Source organism: Nerophis ophidion, linkage group LG19, assembly GCF_033978795.1.
Source record: "Nerophis ophidion isolate RoL-2023_Sa linkage group LG19, RoL_Noph_v1.0, whole genome shotgun sequence".
Classification (NCBI taxonomy): Eukaryota; Metazoa; Chordata; class Actinopteri; order Syngnathiformes; family Syngnathidae; genus Nerophis; species Nerophis ophidion.
Window position 1 is genome coordinate 6,312,725 of NC_084629.1, and position 22,875 is coordinate 6,335,599.

Consider the following 22,875-nt stretch of genomic DNA (forward strand, 5'->3'; position numbering starts at 1 on the left):
CTTTGGATTTGGTTTACGCCTCAGTCCAGCTCTCAGCTCCGATGTCAGGTGATCGTCACAAGACCAGCAGGCTTAATCCCACCCAACTCTACTAAAGCCACAAGACAATATTGCACCATTCTTAATGTGCATGAAACCAACTGGAACACAAGATGATTCGACTTTAAGTGCTATATTCCACAAGTTATCTCTGCATCCGATTTGAAGATAGACAAGCAAGGAGACCACAGCGTGCGGGAAGATTCCACACTAGTGCAAGGAGAGCTCATTTATCCATTCGTCAACCCGCTTATTTTTTGCAACCGACCAGAATATACGAACAGGTGAACAATGACGGGCTTCCTCCTCCTTGGACTTCTTTGCTTGTTTCTGCAGCCTGCCGAGGCTCAATTCCCCCGAGTGTGCTGCACACTGGAGGGGATCCTGTCCAAGAGGTGCTGCCCTGTTTTGGGCTCCGATCCTGCCAATGTATGCGGCACCTTGACGGGGAGAGGAAACTGCACCGCTGTTCGAGTGGACACCAAACCCTGGGGAGGACCATACAGACTAAGAAACGTTGATGACCGGGAAAGATGGCCGACCAAATTTTTTAACCAGACTTGCAGATGCAACGGTGAGTGATTACAACATTGACTCTGAGAAATTGGCCAACCTAAAAATTGACAGTTAACATTTTTAATCGTGTGTTTAAGGAAACTTTGCTGGCTTTGACTGTGGTCAATGCAAATTTGGCTGGACAGGACCAAATTGCGACCAAAGGAAAGTTCCCGTTGTACGAAAGAACATCCACTTGTTGACACCTGCGGAGCTTCAGGAGTTTCTTAATGCCCTGGCACTAGCTAAAACCACCATACACCCAGACTATATGATCGCCATCCAGCATTGGCTGGGAGTCCTCGGGCCAAACGGAACTGAGCCCCAATTTGTCAACATCACCATCTACGACTTCTTTGTTTGGCAACATTACTACTCGGTCAGAGATACTCTGCTTGGTAAATGGTTGCATTCCCTCAATTTCAATTATTATAAAATGTAGATATATTTTTTCAAATGCATTTACTGATAGGGCTCAATTAAAGAAAACAATGCAATTGTTGGTTGTCACATGTTTGAAAGGCTAAACTAATGAAGAAATGTACATTTTGGTAGTTTGTCTCTAAACTGAATCATTTAAAAATGTGTAATCTGTGAGCACTTTTTTTACATTATTGTTTAATTTCTGAGCTTAATTCAGCCCCATGTTTTTACAAGAAGAACGGATGTTATCAGTTACAGAGAGCTTACTTAATTTATAAATACTTCCCTTTAGGTCCTGGTCGCCCTTTCAAAGCCATTGATTTCTCACACAAAGGACCAGCATTCATCACCTGGCACAGATACCACCTTCTCAGCTTCGAACGAGACATGCAGGCATGCAAACTGTTTTGCTTTTGTAAAAAAGAACCATAAGGAATTCTACAGTAAATATGCTTTTAGAACATCGCGTATATGTAAGGTGGAAGTTTACCTAAACTGACTTGACAGGATTGAACAAATATCTGTATCGGTAACATTTTTGTGGATACGTTTCTGTGTGAATTTGAAGAATAAACACATATTGAACAAACAAACTAAATAAACATCCATACAATGCCTGTCTTTTCCACAGAGGCTGACAGGCAATGACAACTTTGCGGTCCCTTTCTGGAACTTTGCCACGGGACAAAGTGACTGTGATGTGTGCACGGATGCCCTCCTCGGAGGCCAAAACCCTGAAAACCCCTCCCTCATCAGTAACCAATCTAGATTTTCCAACTGGAGTGTGGTGTGTAACAGGTCTGCACAAATACATTGATGGGGGTGATTAAACTATTACATTGTGCATTAAAGGTCACATATAATTAAAATATTGTGTTCTTCAATCCAGTCTAGATGATTACAACCGCCTGGTGACTCTTTGCAACGGTACCAGTGAGGGTTTGATCCAGAGAGGTGTCAGGAGAGGTAACACGACCATGCCCACAATGAGTGATGTTCGAAGCTGCCTTGGCATCAGGGATTTTGACAGCCCTCCGTACTTCACCAACTCTTCTTTCAGTTTTAGGTAGTTGCTTTGAGTATGACAAGTTCAGTGTCCAGTATTAATGTCCATTTGTCCGCTAACTGCTGAATATCGAAACACACAGAAACGCCCTCGAAGGTTACGAAAAACCAAACGGAGAACTTGATGAAACAGTCAACAATCTTCACAACCTCGTCCACACTTTCCTCAGCGGAACCAGCGCTTTACCTCACTCTGCAGCCAATGACCCCATCTTCCTGGTAAGAGTTCAATTTCACAGGAGTCAAACGTCATTGGCATTAAATTTAACTCACTACGATGCCTTTTAGGTTCTCCACGCTTTCACCGATGCTATTTTTGATGAATGGATGAGGAGGTTTTCTCCATCAAATGCCACCTACCCCGACGAAATGGCCCCCATCGGTCATAACCGCGACTACAACATGGTTCCATTCTTTCCTCCCATCACAAACGAAGAGATCTACATACCATCGGAGGAGCTGGGATATTCCTATGCCATTGACTTTGAAGGTAAGCTAGTAGGCGATTTTAAAATCTAAATAGTTTAGCCCAGCCCGCCTCAATTGGTGGCCCCGATACGGTTATTAAGTCACTGTACTGATGTTGTTTTGGGTTAGCCATGTGCTAAGTGGGGCTGGTCCACATACAACCACTACAATGACCAGGGGTGTACAATGCGACACATTTACTCACAAATGCGACTAAAAATAGACTTTGCGACTTGGAAAAAAAGCATGTCGCACTTGTGCGAATAGGGATTTCTGGCCTTTCATCGCATTGTGCTCCTTCCTCCTGCATCATGCACAGAAGGAAGCCCCGCTTTTCGTAGTTTGCACATTCAGGCTGAATTAGACTTCCCATCACGGAAGAAACACTGTCTTAGTTGGAGGAACTGGTCAGTAAAAAAAACAATGTTTTTTTTCACCACCTTAAAACTTGACACAAATTGCACTGCGCACTAGTAACTATGAAGGTCGGAGGGAAAATTTAAGAACAAATCAATGATGGAAATTACGAATTTGCCATCCAAACAATACCCTGTCCGTTGACAAGTACATATAGCTATAGAATCACATTAAATCTATTTATTAAGCAAAGGTAAGACAAAAAAACAGTAAAAGATTCAAAAGAGCTGCCGTCATAGCCAACATACTGCCGTTGCTAGCCTGCTAAGCTAACAAAACAGCTCAAACTCAGACTCGCTGATGTCACATCACTAGGCAACAGGTCATCAAAAAAGTCAACCAAAGAACGAGATTCCTCTACTGAATCTCCTCTCTGGTCAACAAAAGCACCTTGAAGATTCTAGCGGGAACTCTCATTCAACCCTTTTTCGATTACGCTTGCACCTCCTGGTACCCCAGCACCTCCAAAACCCTCAAATCTAGACTCCAAATATCCGAGAACAAGGTAGTCTGGTTACTTTCAGACCTCCACCCAGATCACACCACACTCCAACCCACTTCTCCAAAGTGGGCTGGCTCAGGGTGGAGGACAGAGTAAAACAACTTGCAATGAGCCTAGTCTATAAAATCTGCTACACCTCCCTGATACCGAAATACATGTCAAACTACTTCCTTAGCGTAAATGACCGCCATAACCACAAGACCAGGGGGAGCTCCACAAACCACGTTAAATCCATATTCCGATCTAACAAAGGTCTTAACGCATTCTCTTTCTATACCACATCAATGTGGAATGCACTCCCAACAGGTGTAAAAGTAAGTGCATCTCTATTCTCCTTCAAAACCGCTCTAAAACAACACCTCCAGGCAACTTCAACCATTTACTAATATCCTCCTTTTTTCACATCCCGTCTCCCCGGATTGTAAATAGCCTAATGTAAATAATCGAATGTATTTCTAATGTATATACTTGTTCTTATGCTATCTGAACTCACTATGTTCTCTGATCGCTGTACATATCCTACTAAGTAAGACCTAAATTGTTTCAATGTCCATTTCTCTGTTGATCCAATTGTTGATGACTGAAGTTCTGATATCAACCAAAACTCCTCATCCCACCCCCCGGATTGTAAATAATGTAAATAATTCAATGTATATACTATGATAATTAACTTGTGTGATGACTGTATTATGCTGATAGTATATATTTGTACCATGAATTGATTAACGTAGATCCCGACTTAAACAAGTTGAAAAACTTATTCGGGTGTTACCATTTAGTGGTCAATTGTACGGAATATGTACTGTACTGTGCAATCTACTAATAAAAGTATCAATCAATCAATCAACCTGCTGGTACCCCAGCACCTCCAAAACCCTCAAATCTAGACTCCAAATATCCCAGAACAAGGTAGTCTGGTTACTTTTAGACCTCCACCCCAGATCACACCACACTCCAACCCACTTCTCCAAAGTGGGCTGGCTCAAGGTGGAGGACAGAGTAAAACAACTTGCAATGAGCCTAGTCTATAAAATCCGCTACACCTCCCTGATACCGAAATACATGTCAAACTACTTCCTTAACGTAAATGACCGCCATAACCACAACACCAGGGGGAGCTCCACAAACCCCGTTAAATCCAGATTCCGATCTAACAAAGGTCTTAACTCATTCTCTTTCTATGCCACATCAATGTGGAATGCACTCCCAACATTTGTAAATGTAAGTGCATCTTAAATTGGGATTCTATTCTTACTTGTTGGTACCTGTTTTTGTGTATTCGGTATCCCCATTATTCCCAAAAAATTTAAATCAAGGCATGACGGAGATATTTAGTTACGTCAACGGATATTTCCATTTATGGGTTAGTTTATGGGCCAAACTATATCGATATATGAGTTTTGATCAATAGGAATGTTCTCTGTGTTTAATTGAGCGTTACATTAGGTCTTATGATGGTATGATGTTTATATGTATGAGTGCACATGTGTACCTTGTTTGAGTTTTAAAATTGAAATTGTGACATTTAAGGCATTTCATATTGCTGCTAAAAAAATTGTGCTACAAAAGATTTTCTGTGCTTCCTCTTTTTTTTTTATTTAGTAGCACCGGTGCTACTTGTGAAAAAGTTAAGCGTACATCCCTGCTGACTGCCTGTAAGAGTTCACTGCTGCGTGCATTTTGAGTTTCACTTTCCTTTTTTTCCACTACAAGCATATCGTGAAAAGTAGAGAGTGAAAATCGGCATTTCTAACACAATCGGACGGAATCATTTGCAGTTAGTCTTCCTTCGATATGCACAAGACCCATGTGCCTTGTTGGATCCACTATGGATTGGACTTTCACAATATCATGTTAGACCCGCTCGACATCCATTGCTTTCCGTCTCCCCTGGGGGGGGGGTGTTGCCCACATATGGGGCGGCATGGCGTAGTGGGTAGAGCGGCCGGCCAGAAACCTGAGGGTTGCAGGTTCGTTTTCCACCTATTGACATCCAAAAAATCGCTGCCGTTGTGTCCTTGGGCAGGAAACTTCACCCTTGCCCCCGGTTCCGCTCACACTGGTGAATGAAGGATGAATGAATGATAGGTGGTGGTCGGAGGCGCTGTAGGCGCAAACCGACAGCCACGCTTCCGTCAGTCTACCCCAGGGCAGCTGTGGCTACTGATGTAGCTTACCACCACCAGGTGTAAATGAATGTTGAGTCCCACTTCTCTGTGAGCGCTTTGAGTGTTTAGAAAAGTGTGATATAAATCTAAGTTATTATTATTATTATTATTATTATATGCGGTCCTCTCCAAGGTTTCACATTGTCACTGTCATCCACATCCCACTGGGGTGAGTTTTTCCTTGCCCTTATGTGGGCTCTGTACCGAGGATGTCGTTGTGGTTTGTGCAGCCCTTTGAGACACTTGTGATTTAGGGCTATATAAATAAACATTAATTGATTGATTGATTGAGTGCCTATATGCCAGGACACTATTTCTGTTAAGAAGAAACAACATTATTACACCAAGCGCAGGCATTTTGAAGAGACATTTCCTCAACATTCAAAAGGTAAGAAAAACACAATTAAAATCCATGAAATCAAGCAGAAAGTAGAATTCTTGTAACATCAAATGACGCAACAACAACAAAAACACACTTAAGAGTGGCACGGAATTTAGGCAAGCACAAAAAGCTTAAGTTATACGGGGGGCCGTGGCTCGTTGGTAGAGCAGCCATGCCAGCAACTTAGGGGATTCCAGGTTCGATTCCCGCTTCCTAGTCACTGCCGTTGCGTCCTTGGGCAAGATACTTCACCCACCAGCTTTGAGTGCCATCCACAATGGTTTAAATGTAACGTACTGTAAATAATGGGTTTTACTAGGTAAAGTGCTTTGAGTCACTAGAGAAAAGCGCTATGTAAATATAATTGAGTAATTTATTATACCATTGTGAATTAATTAAGGGTGCTTTGCTTCACTAAACACGCTGTGTAATTCTAATCCATTATAATAATAATTATTATTATTATTATTGCACAAACCTCCTCCACAGTAAATTTTTTAAAATTTTCAAAATATAAGGCAATATGCGTATGCTAAAATAATATATATCCTCTTCTAACTTCATGTGTGATTAATGAAATGAGTCCAAATTCACAAGTTTTGTTGTGGATGATGCTACATATGTACAGAAAATAGCACATGATGTTAGTACATCGGTTGAGAACAATTAGTAAATTATATTAATAACATCCTGTAATTTGATTTTGATATCAATATTCATTTCATCAAAGGCCATTTCAATTCCATCTATCTGACTGATGAACATTATCACATCATTTATTCAGAAAGTACTATTACCGGCAACATGTAAGTGTAAAAAAAACAACATTATGATTTGTACATTTTCAGAATGTGTTTTGTCTATTTCTTAACAAAGAAAACTATCTGGAGTTGTCTTTATTTTTAAGTTATCGTGCCATGACTCTACCAGTCCGGCACACTTGGGAATAGATTTTCCTCCATGTGGACCCTGAGCAAAAACGAGTTTGACACGCCTGTTCGAGAGTATTTACACAAAAATGAATGTGCTTTACAAATACAAAACAGTAGGCAGAATGTAACCTTTGTGTTTGTGGTTGCTCCACAACCCGTGACGTCACGCGCACATTGTCTGCTACTTCCGGTACAGGCAAGGCTTTTTTACTAGCGACCAAAAGTTGCAAACTTTATCGTCGATGTTCTCTACTAAATCCTTCCAGCAAAAATATGGCAATATCGAGAAATGATCAAGTATGACACATAGAATGGACCTGCTATCCCCGTTTAAATAAGAAAATCTCATTTCAGTAGGCCTTTAACATCAATATTTATGGAACATGTCCACAAAAAATCTAGCTGTCAACACTGAATATTGCATTGTCGCATTTCTTTTCACATTTTATGAACTTTTTTTGTTGAAGTATTATTTAATAAATATATTTATAAAGGATTTTTGAATTGTTGCTATTTTTAGAATATTTTCAAAAAAATCTCAGGTACCCCTTGGCATACCTTCAAGTACCCCCATTTGAGAACCATTGACCTGAATAATTAAACACTGCTGTAACATCACATAAGGAAAGCTTAATGAATCCTACCGTTTATTGAGAGTCCCAGCACAGCAGTTGAAGAGTTACGTCCAGTGGCGCTGCTATTAAAGAAAAGAATAAATCACATTGTTGGAAAACTTCCACAAAAGTGTCCTCATGTTAGCTGCCAGTGCTAAATAAATAAGAAGGGGTTAGATGCTAGCTGGCACTTTCGACAAACAACTAATGCGCCGTTTGGGGAATAAAAAGCGTATATTTGCGTGTTCATTTGGAATAAGTTAACAAATAAAGATAATACTTAGGTAAGCGGTACAAATGGAATAAACAATTAATTTAAATGAATTATCAAGTATGACACACCTGCTTTGGGCATTTTTTTTCCTCCTTCTTCTTCTACTGTTCAGTGTGAACCGGAAATAGAATGCTTTTTTAAAATAAACTTTCATTAAAACTTGACAAAAACGGAAATAATATATTTATTGTTTTTCTAACTTTATTTCAGTAAAAAATACACATCCCATTTCTTTTTTCTCAGTTTGTAACGTAACAGTGAATAAATAAACACATCTACAATAAGTAAGTAAACAAATATTAAATACATAAATCAGGGGTGTCCAAACTTTTTCCACTGAGGGCCGCACACTGAAAAATCAAAGCAAGCGGGGGCCATTTTGATATGTTTTTATTTTTTTTAAAAACGTTACAATATAAAAATATACATTTATGCCTCCACTCAGGGACCCCAAAGAATTTTGGTCAAAAAAATATTTAAAATGTGTCTTTATTTTGTATTATTGTTATTCAAAGTTTAAATCTCTAGATCAACATTAGGTCTATCTATCAATATAACGTTTTTAAAGATTTAAATTCTATGCCCTTTTTGTCAAAGAAAAAACTGTTTTGTTATGGAAAAAAACAAAAAAAATATGCAAAAGTTTCCCCCAATAGAATTTTAAAGTGGAATATTTGAGATTACAGAATAATTGGAGCCTTAAAAATGTCAACACATAACACCATTGATTTCAATTTGTTATTATTTTTTTAGCAATGACACACAAAAAAAATCGCACTAAAATTATTGGGGATCCAAAAGGGTCCTACTCATTAAAAATAGAAAACTTTCTTTTTTTACTTTTTACTTCAAGCACAATCGTCTTGAGATCAACTTCAGATCCATCTGTCAATTATAACTTTTATTGTTGTTTATGTTTTTTGTTTGTTCTTATTAGGCCCTTCTCTAGAAAAAAAAAACTACTTTGTTTTTTACATGGCAAACACAAAATATGCAACATTTTCACCCCAAATTTTTTCTCAAAGTGTCTTATTTAATATGACATTGATTTTGATTATTATTATTTTTTTTAAGAAAATAGCATCCTGAATGGCAGCTTTGTGTTATTAGAGTAAACATTGCAACATTTTCTTTTTACATATCACCTGTTTACTCTTTTATACCAATTTTTCAGTTTTTTATTTTTTTAATCGTATTTCTATAATGTGCATAAGGCCGTTAAAAAATGGCCCCCGGGCCGCACTTTGGACACCCTGACATAACTAATCATTAGCTCATTTTTTTCTAAAGGTTCAAGACGTTTATCGTAAATCATATTAGTACATTGTTTGATTTCCTTGTTTAATCAATTCCCTAATTTAATTCCACATACTGATATACTAAAGGTTTTAAGTGTTGTACATACATATACGTTTGTACATCATTTTAGCTGTTTGGATGCACCAAGTCGATGTATGTTTATATTTTTGGATCAATGAAATTTGTAATTTCTCTATATCCAACATTATGTATTATTCTGAATGACCTTTTGTGCAGTGAATGAAGCGCACATTTGTAGTTGTTTCCCCATATTATAATTAACTGTCAGTAAATTAGGAATAAAAGCACCTCCTCTAAACAATGAAAATAAGGATGTATGTGTATTTATTACATTAAAAATAACGTGTAACACAAAAACATTAAGAAAGAAGAAAACACTATGATACCATCCAATTTCCTACCACTTGTCCCTTTCGTTGGGGAAATAATAATAAATACTTGCAAGGGAAAACACTTGAAAAATACAATAAAAAGTAAACATTAGTATCAAGCTTCATATTATTTCATGTTTATTTGATGGTGATTGTTTTTAGAATTTATTTCAGAAAGTGGGAGGTTATTGTGACCTTTCTGCTTTCCTTTGTCATTATTAGTGAGTTATACAATGTTTTCAATTCAGAAAAAAAAAATATATGTATTTGTTTTGCTTGACATTACTCTGTATTTTTGAATATGCAATTTACCTAGAAGGCATAAATAACAGTTTGACTGCATTCGCCAGGTCTTGGTTAAATTTGCCATGTAAACGCAGAAGAATGTATTCTGGAGGCTTTAAAAAAAATATATTCTGAAATATTTTAAAAAAAATTATCTCCTTATATCAAATTTTTTCATGTTTTTTTTTTCTTTTTTAAATTCAATTTACAATCCCGCACCCCAAAGCCAAACACAAATACAGCAGACTTTATTGCACACGCCCGGGGGATCAATACAGTCCTAGCTAACCTACTTATGTACACAATGTTGCGGCCAGTGACTTTACATGCATAATGATGCTACGCTTCCCCCCCCAAAAAGTAGGCCGATATAAAAGTGAAAGTGAAAGTGTACACGTGTTATCTTTAATTCAACACAATGACGGTACTGATGCATGTCTCCGGCTTCCTTTCCCCTTTTACAACAGATGAAGGTGGATCCGCTGTGTTTGCGCTGGGCTCCACCCTCGGGGGTGTCTTCATCGGCCTCCTGGCGCTGCTCCTTATCTTCGCGCTCTACCTTCGCCAGCGTAGAAACGCGGGCTTTGAACCTTTGATAAAAGCCGACTTCACGACTAGGAAGTACACGGAGGAAGCCTAGATGTCTATCCGAGGTGCATAGCAGCGAGAGAAAAGGTGCATGTGCTATCAGGGCCTGACTGAAACAAGAGGAAAATATTAATTCTGCAGATGTAAATTGACATATGGAACATGATAATAACCAAGTACAAATCTGACTGAATGCACTGTGTGTGAACTTGTTCGGAAACCAAGCTGTACAGAAGAGAAAATGCATGTTTTTAACAAATATTTATTCTCCAGAACAGTACAAAAAAAAAAAAAAAAACATTGGATGCAATCACCTTTAATTGCATTGACAAGTAAGGCAGATTTGCTCATCTTTATTTCAATGTAACGTCGTAAAACAACTTGGTAAAAAAAAAAAAAAAGTTGACCCAAAGTATTGTATTTCCTTTTTTTCCAGATTCTTTTTGCAACATTTCTTTGGAAAAATATGAAACCATTAAAGGCTTTGAAAAGAGCATTCTGTGTGAAGTCATCATTTAAAGCAGGGGTCTCAAACACGTTATTTTCCGGCCCGCACCTTGATGTGAAAATTAAATGTTGGTGCGGCCTGCGAGTTTCACATCAATGGCGCTTTACAGCGTCATACTTTTATACCCTCGATTTTCCTCGGGAGACTCCCAATGTCAGTGCCCCTCCGGGGATAATCATTTTCTCGAATTTCACCCTAACAACAATATTATTACTTTGGTGACACTGCCTAAAAGGCGTGCCAGCCTAGCCGCATGTTGTTGTAAATACTTTTAGACTCCGTAAGCGACTGCAAGACATAGTTGATCAACAGCCACCCAGGTCACACTGAGGGTGGCCATATAAACAACTTTAACACTGTTACAAATATGCGCCACACTGTGAACCCACACCAAACAAGAATGACAAACACATTTGGGGAGAACATCCGCATCGTAACACAACATAACAAATACCCAGAATCCCATGCAGCCCTAACTATTCCAGGCTACAATAAACACCCCCCCTCCAACCCCGCTCCCTATTGTAGCCCGGAAGAGTCAGGGCTGCATTTGATTCTGGGTATTTGTTCTGTTGTGTTTTGGATGTTCTCCCAAAATGTGTTTGTCAATCTGGTTTGGTGTTTGTTCACAGTGTGGCGCTATTGTACCCCAGATGAGTTAGGACTGCATTGGATTCTGGGTATTTGTTTTTTTGTGTTTATGTTGTGTTTTGGATGTTCTCCCAAAAATGTGTTTGTCAATCTTGTTTGGTGTGGGTTCACAGTGTGGCGCATATTTGTAACAGTGTTAAAGTTGTTTATTCGGCCACCCTCTGTGTGACCTGTATGGCTGTTGCATTAAAAGATTACAGTTGGTAAAAAATGCGGCTGCTAGACTTTTGACAAGAACAAGAAAGTTTGATCACATTACGCCTGTACTGGCTCACCTGCACTGGCTTCCTGTGCACTTAAGATGTGACTTTAAGGTTTTACTACTTACGTATAAAATACTACACGGTCTAGCTCCATCCTATCTTGCCGATTGTATTGTACCATATGTCCCGGCAAGAAATCTGCGTTCAAAGGACTCCGGCTTATTAGTGATTCCCAAAGCCCCAAAAAAGTCTGCGGGCTATAGAGCGTTTTCCGTTCGGGCTCCAGTACTCTGGAATGCCCTCCCGGTAACAGTTCGAGATGCCACCTCAGTAGAAGCATTTAAGTCTCACCTTAAAACTCATTTGTATACTCTAGCCTTTAAATAGACTCCCTTTTTAGACCAGTTGATCTGCCGTTTCTTTTCTTTTCCTTCTATGTCCCACTCTCCCTTGTGGAGGGGGTCCGGTCCGATCCGGTGGCCATGTACTGCTTGCCTGTGTATCGGCTGGGGACATCTCTGCGCTGCTGATCCGCCTCCGCTTGGGATGGTTTCCTGCTGGCTCCGCTGTGAACGGGACTCTCGCTGTTGTGTTGGATCCGCTTTGGACTGGACTCTCGCGACTGTGTTGGATCCATTGTGGATTGAACTTTCACAGTATCATGTTAGACCCGCTCGACATCCATTGCTTTCCTCCTCTCCAAGGTTCTCATAGTCATCATTGTCACCGATGTCCCACTGGGTGTGAGTTTTCCTTGCCCTTATGTGGGCCTACCGAGGATGTCGTAGTGGTTTGTGTAGCCCTTTGAGACACTAGTGATTTAGGGCTATATAAGTAAACATCGATTAATCGATTGATTGATGTATACGTCTCACTGGAGTATAAGTCACATTTTTGGGGGGAAATTTATTTGATAAAATCCAACAGCAAGAATAGACATTTGAAAGGCAATTTAAAATAAGCCATTCAAAGAAGGTGAATTCATTAAAAAGTGCATATTAGATTATTTAAAGACATCTTGTCTTGCGGCCTAGCCTCACCCAGTTTCTGCATCCAGTGGACCCCAGGTAAATTGAGTTTGAGACCCCTGATTTACAGAATATTTGTTTTAATATAAATTGGCACTGTACATGTTTATGGGATGAAGACAAGCTAATGGTAGCTCTCTCGGGGTTGTGTGCACAAACACACCTTCTGCTGACAAGAGGCATTCAGGCCTGTCGGCTCTCCACTCTCCACGGATTCTCATTTCACAGGTGACTGTGGTCGCCTCGCAGCCCGCCTTCCAGCAGCATTCAGGCTTCCCAGACAAGACCCTTTTCTTTGCATTTTTGAAGCTTCCACTCTCAACAATCGCCCTCACATTCGGCATTATTGTGCTGCTACTTCGATAGAAATGCCACACTCTGGGATGTGCAAAGTACTACATTTCAGGGACTGCCGTTTTGGGGATTCGAACCTACAATCAGTGTATTCATGAGACTGTAGTCAAAATCAAACACGTCTTTCCCACTGCATCTGGGGTGTTGATGAAGCAAAAATAAAAATAAAAAAAGACAACCTTTTATACAGAAATGCAACAACGTGGGATATCGATTAAACTTTGTGTCGGAATAATTGTACCTAAGTTGTGTGTTTCAATGAGTTCCCGGCGAGCAGACAAAAGCTGTCTTTGATCTTACCAATCAACAGGCTTGTAAAACTCCTCTCTGTAGGATGGGGAGCGACATGAGGGTGTCGGTTTCTTTGATGTATTGTAATCCACAGGAAGATTTTGTCTTGACCAGAGATCTGCAAAGCGGAGAGGAGCCTGACTCCCCTCCAGGCACCTTTTCTTTGAACTGTTTTGTGACCAAAGGTAGCGGCTGTATGACCCCCTTCCTTTAGAAACAGCTGTTGCCATGTAATCAGGGAAAGTTCAAATAAAAGAGGATGCGTACAAGAGTACAAGAGTACAGGCCAGACGTTTCTCCTCAATTGAGCCAAATTTAATTCTGTCTCTGTTTGATTCCTTGCTTCTTTGTCTGTTTAATAGATGTCATCAGTGTTCGAACCTGACTCTTTGTGTGCACTTTCACACAGCAACATGGCATTTTACCTTCAGCAGGGACAGGATTTGAACTTCAGAAGTAGGGGGGGACACAACTGGTTCTGGTTTGAAGGGATTAGATCAGGGGTGTCAAACGTGTACACCAACTACTCTAGGGTACATCCAATTGTATTATTTTAGGATTGAGAAAATACACCATAGGGGTCAAACTCAAGGCCTGGGGGGCACATCATTTTATGTGGCCTATGAAATCTTGGAAATACAAAAAAATAAATAAAAAATCTTGCTAAATGAAATTTCAATTTTGACATATAAAAAATGTATTATTCTGAGCGGACTATTGTTCCATTATTTTATGCAACAGGTCTTTCAAATTGTGCTGGTCAAATACAAGACTTTTTTGAAATTCTACAATAAATCAGGTTGACTTGTGATGTTCTCCATTAGTGTGTTGGTAAGCAATGACAATCAAATACAAGGTCAATTGTAAATAAACCGAGATAAGTTATACGCATAACACACCATATTGCCAAAAGTATTTGGCCACCTATCCAAATGATAAGAATCAGGTGTTCTAATCGTTTTAGGACAGGTGTATAAAATCAAGCACTTAGACATGGAGACTGTTTCTACAAACGTTTGTACAAACATTTGTGAAAGAATGGGCCGCTCTCAGTGATTTCCAGCGTGGAACTATCATAGGATGCCACCTGTGCAACAAATCCAGTCGTAAAATTTCCTCGCTCCTAAATATTCCAAAGTCAACTGTCGGCTTTATTTTAAGAAAATGGCAGGATTTGGGAACAACAGCAACTCAGCCACCAAGTGCAAGGCCAGATAACCTGACATACAGGGGTACGCAGAGGAATTATGGTGTGGGGTTGTATTTCAGGGCTTGGCCCCTTAGTTCCAGTGAAGGGAACTTTGAATGCTCCAGGATACCAACAATTTGTGGACAATTCCATGCTCCCAACCTTGTGGGAACAGTTTGGAGAGAGCCCTTTCCTCCTCCAACATGACATAGGTCCATAAAGACATGGATGACTGGTGTGGATGAACTTGACAGGCCTGCACAGAGTCTTGACCTGAACCTTTGAGATGAATTAGAACGGAGACTGAGAGCCAGGCTTTCTCGACCAACATCAGTGTGTGACCTCACCAATGTGCTTTTGGGAGAATGGTTGAACATTCCTATTAACACACTCCGCAAGGTCCATAAAGACATGGATGACTGGTGTGGATGAACTTGACTGGCCTGCACAGAGTCTTGACCTGAACCTTTGAGATGAATTAGAACGGAGACTGAGAGCCAGGCCTTCTCGACCAACATCAGTGTGTGACCTCACCAATGCGCTTTTGGGAGAATGATTGAACATTCCTATTAACACACTCCGCAAGGTCCATAAAGACATGGATGACTGGTGTGGATGAACTTGACTGGCCTGCACAGAGTCCTGACCTGAACCTTTGAGATGAATTAGAACGGAGACTGAGAGCCAGGCCTTCTCGACCAACATCAGTGTGTGACCTCACCAATGCGCTTTTGGGAGAATGATTGAACATTCCTATTAACACACTCCGCAAGGTCCATAAAGACATGGATGACTGGTGTGGATGAACTTGACTGGCCTGCACAGAGTCCTGACCTGAACCTTTGAGATGAATTAGAACGGAGACTGAGAGCCAGGCCTTCTCGACCAACATCAGTGTGTGACCTCACCAATGCGCTTTTGGGAGAATGGTTGAACATTCCTATTAACACACTCCGCAAGGTCCATAAAGACATGGATGACTGGTGTGGATGAACTTGACTGGCCTGCACAGAGTCTTGACCTGAACCTTTGAGATGAATTAGAACGGAGACTGAGAGCCAGGCCTTCTCGACCAACATCAGTGTGTGACCTCACCAATGCGCTTTTGGGAGAATGGTTGAACATTCCTATTAACACACTCCGCAAGGTCCATAAAGACATGGATGACTGGTGTGGATGAACTTGACTGGCCTGCACAGAGTCCTGACCTGAACCTTTGAGATGAATTAGAACGGAGACTGAGAGCCAGGCCTTCTCGACCAACATCAGTGTGTGACCTCACCAATGCGCTTTTGGGAGAATGGTTGAACATTCCTATTAACACACTCCGCAAGGTCCATAAAGACATGGATGACTGGTGTGGATGAACTTGACTGGCCTGCACAGAGTCCTGACCTGAACCTTTGAGATGAATTAGAACGGAGACTGAGAGCCAGGCCTTCTCGACCAATATCAGTGTGTGACCTCACCAATGCGCTTTTGGGAGAATGGTTGAACATTCCTATTAACACACTCCGCAAGGTCCATAAAGACATGGATGACTGGTGTGGATGAACTTGACTGGCCTGCACAGAGTCTTGACCTGAACCTTTGAGATGAATTAGAACGGAGACTGAGAGCCAGGCCTTCTCGACCAACATCAGTGTGTGACCTCACCAATGCGCTTTTGGGAGAATGGTTGAACATTCCTATTAACACACTCCGCAAGGTCCATAAAGACATGGATGACTGGTGTGGATGAACTTGACTGGCCTGCACAGAGTCTTGACCTGAACCTTTGAGATGAATTAGAACGGAGACTGAGAGCCAGGCCTTCTCGACCAACATCAGTGTGTGACCTCACCAATGCGCTTTTAAGAGAATGGTTGAACATTCCTATAAACACAGTCCGCAATCTTGTGGACAGCCTTCCCAGAAAAGTTGAAGCTCTAATATCTGCAAAAGGTGGACCAACATCATATTGAACCCCGCAGGTCAGGAATGGGATGGCACTTCCAGTTCATACGTGACTCAAGGCAGGTGGCCAAATACTTTTGGCAATATAGTGTATATATATTTTGCAGTTGCAAACGTGATGAGACCCACGATGAAAGTGAGTTTGACAGCCCTGATATAATGAAACATGGCTGCTGAAATGTGAGGGAAACACTCACTTCTGCACCCTTGACTATTTCCATTCCAATCCATTGCGTTTCAAATGGAATATAACATTTGGTGCCACCTTTATTTATCAATAACATTTGAAATGCTTTGACAGTTAAACGTCCCCTTTAACACAAATATAGAAAACCATGAAAGTGCGTGCTATATATTTTTTTTTTTACACAGAGACAGACAATAATGTCTGTCATAAGTGCAAAGAGTATTTTATATATTTATAAAATAGTTTTAATCTCTGCAGCAGAGTTTGTGGAATCGGCATCAGCGTTGATGCCGTGAAAGTCTACGGATGGCACTGTGCATTCTTTGGGAAAGCGGGAATATCAACGGGTGACTGCTCTTTTTTTTTTTTTTCTCCCCTCGAGCATACACACCTGCAGACAGAGTACGGTCTGGTATGTCCCCATCCGTTTTTCCTCCCAGCATTATCTCCAATGCAGGTGGAGAGCCGAGGTTGAAAGGGCCAGAGTAGTTAGAAGGCCTAGATGGGGCACGCGGATTGAAGAGGCGCCGCCCATCGGCTCGCTCCGGTCTGCTTCCACGAGAGGGGCCTCGGAAGCGGGCACATCCGCGTCCGTAGGGCAGGCCTCTGTGCAGCCGCTGCCGCTGCCTGAACCGCTGCCCTCGTCGCCTGCAGTGGGGACAACAAGATACTATTGTCACCCAGCCCATGGTGCAGAACAGGGGTCGGGAACCATTTTGGCTGAGAGAGCCGAGAATCCAAATATTTTAAAATGTATTTCCGTAAGAGCCATATTATTTTTTTTTCAACACTGAACACAACTAAACGTGTGCATTTTTAAGTAAGACCAACATTACTAGAGTATTCTTTGTAATAACGTTGATATTTTGAAGCTAACTGTGGAGGGGCGTGGCCTGCGGGCCTGCAGCGAAGCGGGGTGCTGCCAGGACCGGCCTCGAAACCAGCGACAGGTGCGTAGATGGCCCACTTGGGCCTTGTTATCTAATCACCTGTCGCTCTGCTATAAGCAGCAGCCGGGAGGACAGACAGGGTTGGAGCTGGAGCTGGAGCCAGAGCGCGAGCGAGAACGAAAGAGAAAAAGACAATTGCTGGAAAGCAACTGAGAAACTTATTGAAAAATAAAAAAACACCGTAACCCTGAAACAGGCTTTCATGTCGGTGCTTAGTGGTCTGAAGAACCCCCAGGAGGGCAAGCCCTAAAAAAAACAATAGTAAATAAATCATGCAATTTCTTGAACAAGTGCGGTAGAAAAAAGGATGGATGGATTCAAATGCATGAGCGTGTTTAATATTTTGAACGTTATTTTGAACATTTTGATTACAAGTGGGGCTTCACGGTGGGAGAGGGGTTAGTGCGTCTGCCTTACAATACGAGGGTCCTGCAGTCCTGGGTTCAAATCCAGGCTGGGGATCTTTCTGTGTGGAGTTTGCATGTTCTCCCCGTGAATGCGTGGGTTCCCTCCGGGTACTCCGGCTTCCTCCCACTTCCAAAGACATGCACCTGGGGATAGGTTGATTGGCAACACTAAATTGGCCCTAGTGTGTGAATGTGAGTGTGAATGTTGTCTGTCTATCTGTGTTGGCCCTGTGATGAGGTGGCGACTTGTCCAGGGTGTACCCCGCCTTCCGCCCGATTGTAGCTGAGATAGGCGCCAGCGCCCCCCGCGACCCCGAAAGGGAATAAGCGGTGGGAAAAATGGATGGATGATTACAAGTGGAATTAGTCATTACTTATCGTGTTAAGCAATGTCAGCTCAGATTTACCCGAGAGCCAGATGCAGTCATCAAAAGAGCCACATCTGGCTCTAGAGCCATAGGTTCCCTACCCCTGGTGCAGAAATAAACAGACCGTATTTGTAGCGACCCCTATGGGTTGTGCTCTTGCAAGCTTACATGTAATTAGTATTGTCCCGATACCAATATTTTGGAACCGGTACCAAAATTATTTTGATACTTTTCGGTACTTTTTTAAATAAAGAGCACCACAAAAAATTGCATTTTTGTCTTTACAGTACAATAAAGGCCTACGGATATGAGATGTTCTTATTTAAACGGGGATAGTAGGTCCATTTTATTTGTCATACTTGATCATTTCGCGATATTGCCATATTTTTGCTGAAAGGATTTAGTAGAGAACATCGACGATAAAGTTCGCAACTTTTGGTCGCTAATAGAAAAGCCTTGCCTGTACCGGAAGTAGCAGACGGTGTGCACGGGTTGTGGAGCTCCTTACATCTGAACATTGTTTGCAATCATGGCCACCAGCAGCTAGAGCAACTCGGACCGGGAAAGCGATGATTTCCCCATTAATTCGAGCGAGGATGAAAGATTTGTGGATGAGGAAAGTGAGAGTGAAGGACTAGAAAGAAAAAAAAAAAGACTATACAGTGGGAGCGATTCAGATGTTATTAGACACATTTACTAGGATAATTCTGGAAAATCCCTTATCTGCTTATTGTGTTACTAGTGTTTTAGTGAGATTATATAGTCGTACTTGTACAACCTGAAGGTCGGCTCCGCACCGTTCTTCAGCACCAATCAACGGGTGGTGGCGATGCCCATCTCTGCCCTTCGCAAGGGACCCTCTTCGAAACACGATCTTTCGAAATGATCGCTGCATAATACACTGTACTTTGTGTGTGTGGTCCAATCCAATAGCAATGGTGTGCGGCAAGAAAGTGGCGTAAACCTGGCACTTTTGTCAAAGGAATTTGGCACAGCAGGGGAAAAAAAAAACCTGGAGGGGTGTGGCCTCAGGTGTGGTGACCGCCAGTGTCTCCGAGGGAAGCCACGTTTCTCGACGAGGCGAAGACGGCCGGTGGGGCCGGGCTGAGATTTTTTTTTTTTTTTTTTTTTTTTTTTTTTTTTTCCCTCCTCCACGGTGGAAGCATCCACAATATACACTTATAATTAGTGCACCAACCACAAAAACCTCCCCTTTTTAAAAAAAAAAACTTTTTTATAGATATGCATGCTAGTTCTAGCTATTGGGCTGTTTCTAGTTTTATATTTTAATTTATTTTTTTATCTTTTTATTATTATTATTATTACTATTTTTTTACACTGTGGCACTTTGAGGTTGTTTGCCCAACGTAAAGGGCTTTTTTTTACAAATAAAATCTATTATTGTTATTATAAATCCGTCAAGTTTTCCTTTACTATAGAGTGCGAAGTAGAGATCAGCTGCTACACATTGGATTATTACTAGTGTATAATACACATCCTAATAATACATAATTATTATTATGATTATATGATTAGTGCATCTCCTAGAGTGAAGTCTCCCCGTCTCTAAAACCTAGTGATGCCTCCATTTCTAACTTTAATCGAGGATCATTGAAGGCACCACAGTTTGAATTATTATATTTGTACTTTTTTTTCCATCCTCTCATCTTGAGAACCGTTAAAGGTGAGGATTGAAGATGTTATGACGTCTGTGTTGAGTTAAGTGTTCAAAGCAAAGTTCGCTGTTATCCTTTTTACATTTTTGATAAGGGGCGTAGGTAGTATTAGACAACCTTAATTTGGTTCAAGCAACCTTATTATTCAATGTCAATCAATCAATATTTATTGATATACCGTATTTCCTTAAATTGCCACCGGGGCGCTAATTAATTTAAAACCTCTTCTCACTCCTGCGCTTACCAAAGGCATGCGGTAAAAGTAAGCATGCGCTAATTATTTTAAAACCTCTTCTCACCCCGGCACTCACCAAAGGCATGCAGTATAAAAATTTGTGTGATGTAAGCTTGGACCTAAAATCCTACTGAATAGCTCTCAATCTTCTTCCCTTTATGCGATTTTAAATTACCGGTATTGAAATCAGCCTCCTCCATTTTGAAAATGATGACAGGGGAAGTGTCACTCGTGATGTCACGAGTTAGGGGGGGGAGCCGCCACTGAGAGAGGACTGGAGGAGAAGTGCCCACGCGACAAGACGGCTGAAAAGCATTTAAAGAAAAAGACAAACGAAGCTGAAAGGCACAAGGGCCGAAAAGGAAAATAAAACTTACTGTCAATCTACTGTGGTGGTGAAAGTGTTGTGTGGTCCGGGAGAACCCAGACGGGAAAAGACTTTACAATCACATACTTGTTGGTCACCAAAAAAACATTCATGAAGTTTGTTTCTTTTATGAATTTATTATGGGTCTACTGAAAATCTGAGCAAATCTGATCTGCTGGGTCAAAAGTATACAAACAGCTCAAATTTTGTTTCATCTGACCGCTGAACTTTCCTCCGGAAGGTCTTATCTTTGTCCGTGGGATGTCAGATGAAACAAAAATTAATGTTTGGAGGAGAAAAGGGAACACCATGCTACCGTCAAACATGGTGGTGGTAGTATCATGCTCTGGGCCTGTTTTGCTGCCAATGGAACTGGTGCTTTACACAGAGTAAATGGGACCAGGAATGATGAGGCTTACCTCCAAATTCTACAGGACAACCTAAAATCATCACCCCGGAGGTTGGGTCTAGGGCGCAGTTGGGTGTGTTCCAACAGGACAATGACCCCAAACACACATCAAAAGGGGTTAAGGAATAACTAAATCAGGCTAAAATTAAGGTTTTAGAAAGGCCTTCTCAAAGTGTGGACAATGCGTTTGTTACGTCTCGTCTCGATTACTGTAACGTATTATTTTCGGGTCTCCCCATGTCTAGCATTAAACCAGGGGTGCCCATTACGTCGATCGCGAGCTACCAGTCGACCGCGGGGGGTGTGTCAGTCGATCTCGAGCCAGGCTTTTAAAAAAAATAGACCTAAAAATTAGTGATCATCAATCTTCACCAAGACGTCACTTAAATGACATTCACGGTACCGGAGGGTCTTGTGAGATGACGCTGGCTGCTGCAAGATCATTATTATGAAAATATGACCGAGAGGAAGGCGAGAAACACTTTTTATTTCAACAGACTCTCGCGCCGTACCTTCCGTCAAAACTCTAAAGGCCGACCGCACATTTCCTATCTTCACAATAAAAGCCCTGCTTCATGCTGCCTGCGCTAACAAAATAAGAGTCTCGGAAAGCTGGCGTGCACAAGCGATCCCTCAAAAAGCTGGCGTGCACATCACTTGTGCACGCCAGCTTTCCGAGACTCTTATTTTGCTAGCGCAGGCAGCATGAAGAAGGGCTTTTATTGTGAAGATAGGAAATGTGCAGTCGGCCTTTAGAGTTTTGACGGAAGGGACGGCGCGAAAGTCTGTTGAAATAAAAAGTGTTTCTCGCCTTCCTCTCTGTCATTTTTTCATAATAATGAACTGGCAGCAGCCAGCGTCATCTCACAAGACCCTCGGGTGCCGTGAATGTCAATCAAGCAAGCTACGGAATTTGCCGCCAATGTTTTTCTTGTAAAGTGTATGGAAACTGGATGAATTAGATGCCAAAAACCAACCACTTTCATGTGGTATTGTACAGAAAGGACAACTTTTTTTCTCCTCCATTTGAATATATGGGCGTTATCATCATTACTGTCTGATTCCAATCAATGCAAGTCATCAGAATCAGGTAATACACCAACTTATATTCTTGTCTTTGTGAAAGAAAGACATCTATATGTGTTACACATGCTTGTATTATCATTAAACACATTTAACTTGTTTACAAAAATGTCTCTTTCATAAATAAATAAATATAAATGATATATATAAATGAGGTAGATCCCCTCGAGTTGGTCAATTGAAAAGTAGCTCGCCTGCAGAAAAAGTGTGGGCACCCCTGCATTAAACGATTAAAGTTGGTACAAAATGCGGCTGCTAGACTTTTGACAAGAACAAGAAAGTTTGATCATATTACGCCTGTACGCCTATACTTACCATGAATTGATTAACGTGGACCCCGGCTTAAACAAGTTGAAAAACTTATTGGGGTGTTACCATTTAGTGGTCAATTGTACGGAATATGTACTGTACTGTGCAATCTACTAATAAAAGAATCAATCAATCAATCAATCAATCAATCAAAACTGGCTCACCTGCACTGGCTTCCTGTGCACTTAAGATGTGACTTTAAGGTTTTACTACTTACGTATAAAATACTACACGGTCTAGCTCCATCCTATCTTGCCGATTGTATTGTACCATATGTCCCGGCAAGAAATCTGCGTTCAAA

The 22,875-nt window shown here is 41.1% G+C and overlaps 2 protein-coding genes and 1 long non-coding RNA gene across 3 annotated transcripts in view; 1 reads left to right on the plus strand and 2 right to left on the minus strand.

The window, feature by feature from the left end:
* Positions 1-7,887, minus strand: part of LOC133537914 (uncharacterized) — a 275,398-nt gene extending 267,511 nt beyond the window's left edge. Inside the window, exon 1 of the long non-coding RNA XR_009802890.1 lies at positions 7,596-7,887. This is a non-coding gene — a long non-coding RNA (uncharacterized LOC133537914). The remainder of the gene's footprint in view (positions 1-7,595) is intronic.
* Positions 102-10,897, plus strand: dct (dopachrome tautomerase). Its single transcript, XM_061879061.1, has 8 exons — positions 102-613; positions 693-992; positions 1,310-1,410; positions 1,649-1,815; positions 1,907-2,083; positions 2,166-2,301; positions 2,371-2,572; positions 10,283-10,897. The coding sequence occupies exons 1-8, from the start codon at positions 331-333 to the stop codon at positions 10,453-10,455; spliced, it is 1,539 nt and encodes a 512-aa protein (XP_061735045.1). The 5' UTR covers positions 102-330; the 3' UTR covers positions 10,456-10,897.
* LOC133537909 (glypican-6-like) overlaps positions 10,650-22,875 on the minus strand; it is a 314,682-nt gene continuing 302,456 nt past the window's right edge. Inside the window, exon 9 of the mRNA XM_061879059.1 lies at positions 10,650-17,418. Within this exon, the coding sequence (XP_061735043.1) occupies positions 17,213-17,418 (206 nt within the window). The 3' untranslated portion in view covers positions 10,650-17,212. The remainder of the gene's footprint in view (positions 17,419-22,875) is intronic.

What these genes read in the sequence shown, in the direction of transcription:
- dct (XM_061879061.1), top strand. Translation starts at nt 331, where the DNA reads ATGACGGGCTTCCTCCTCCTTGGACTTCTTTGCTTGTTTCTGCAGCCT. An exon ending in GGTCAGAGATACTCTGCTTG is followed by an intron (nt 993 to 1,309) that starts GTAAATGGTTGC and finishes ACTTCCCTTTAG; the next exon opens with GTCCTGGTCGCCCTTTCAAA. An exon ending in CTATGCCATTGACTTTGAAG is followed by an intron (nt 2,573 to 10,282) that starts GTAAGCTAGTAG and finishes CTTTTACAACAG; the next exon opens with ATGAAGGTGGATCCGCTGTG.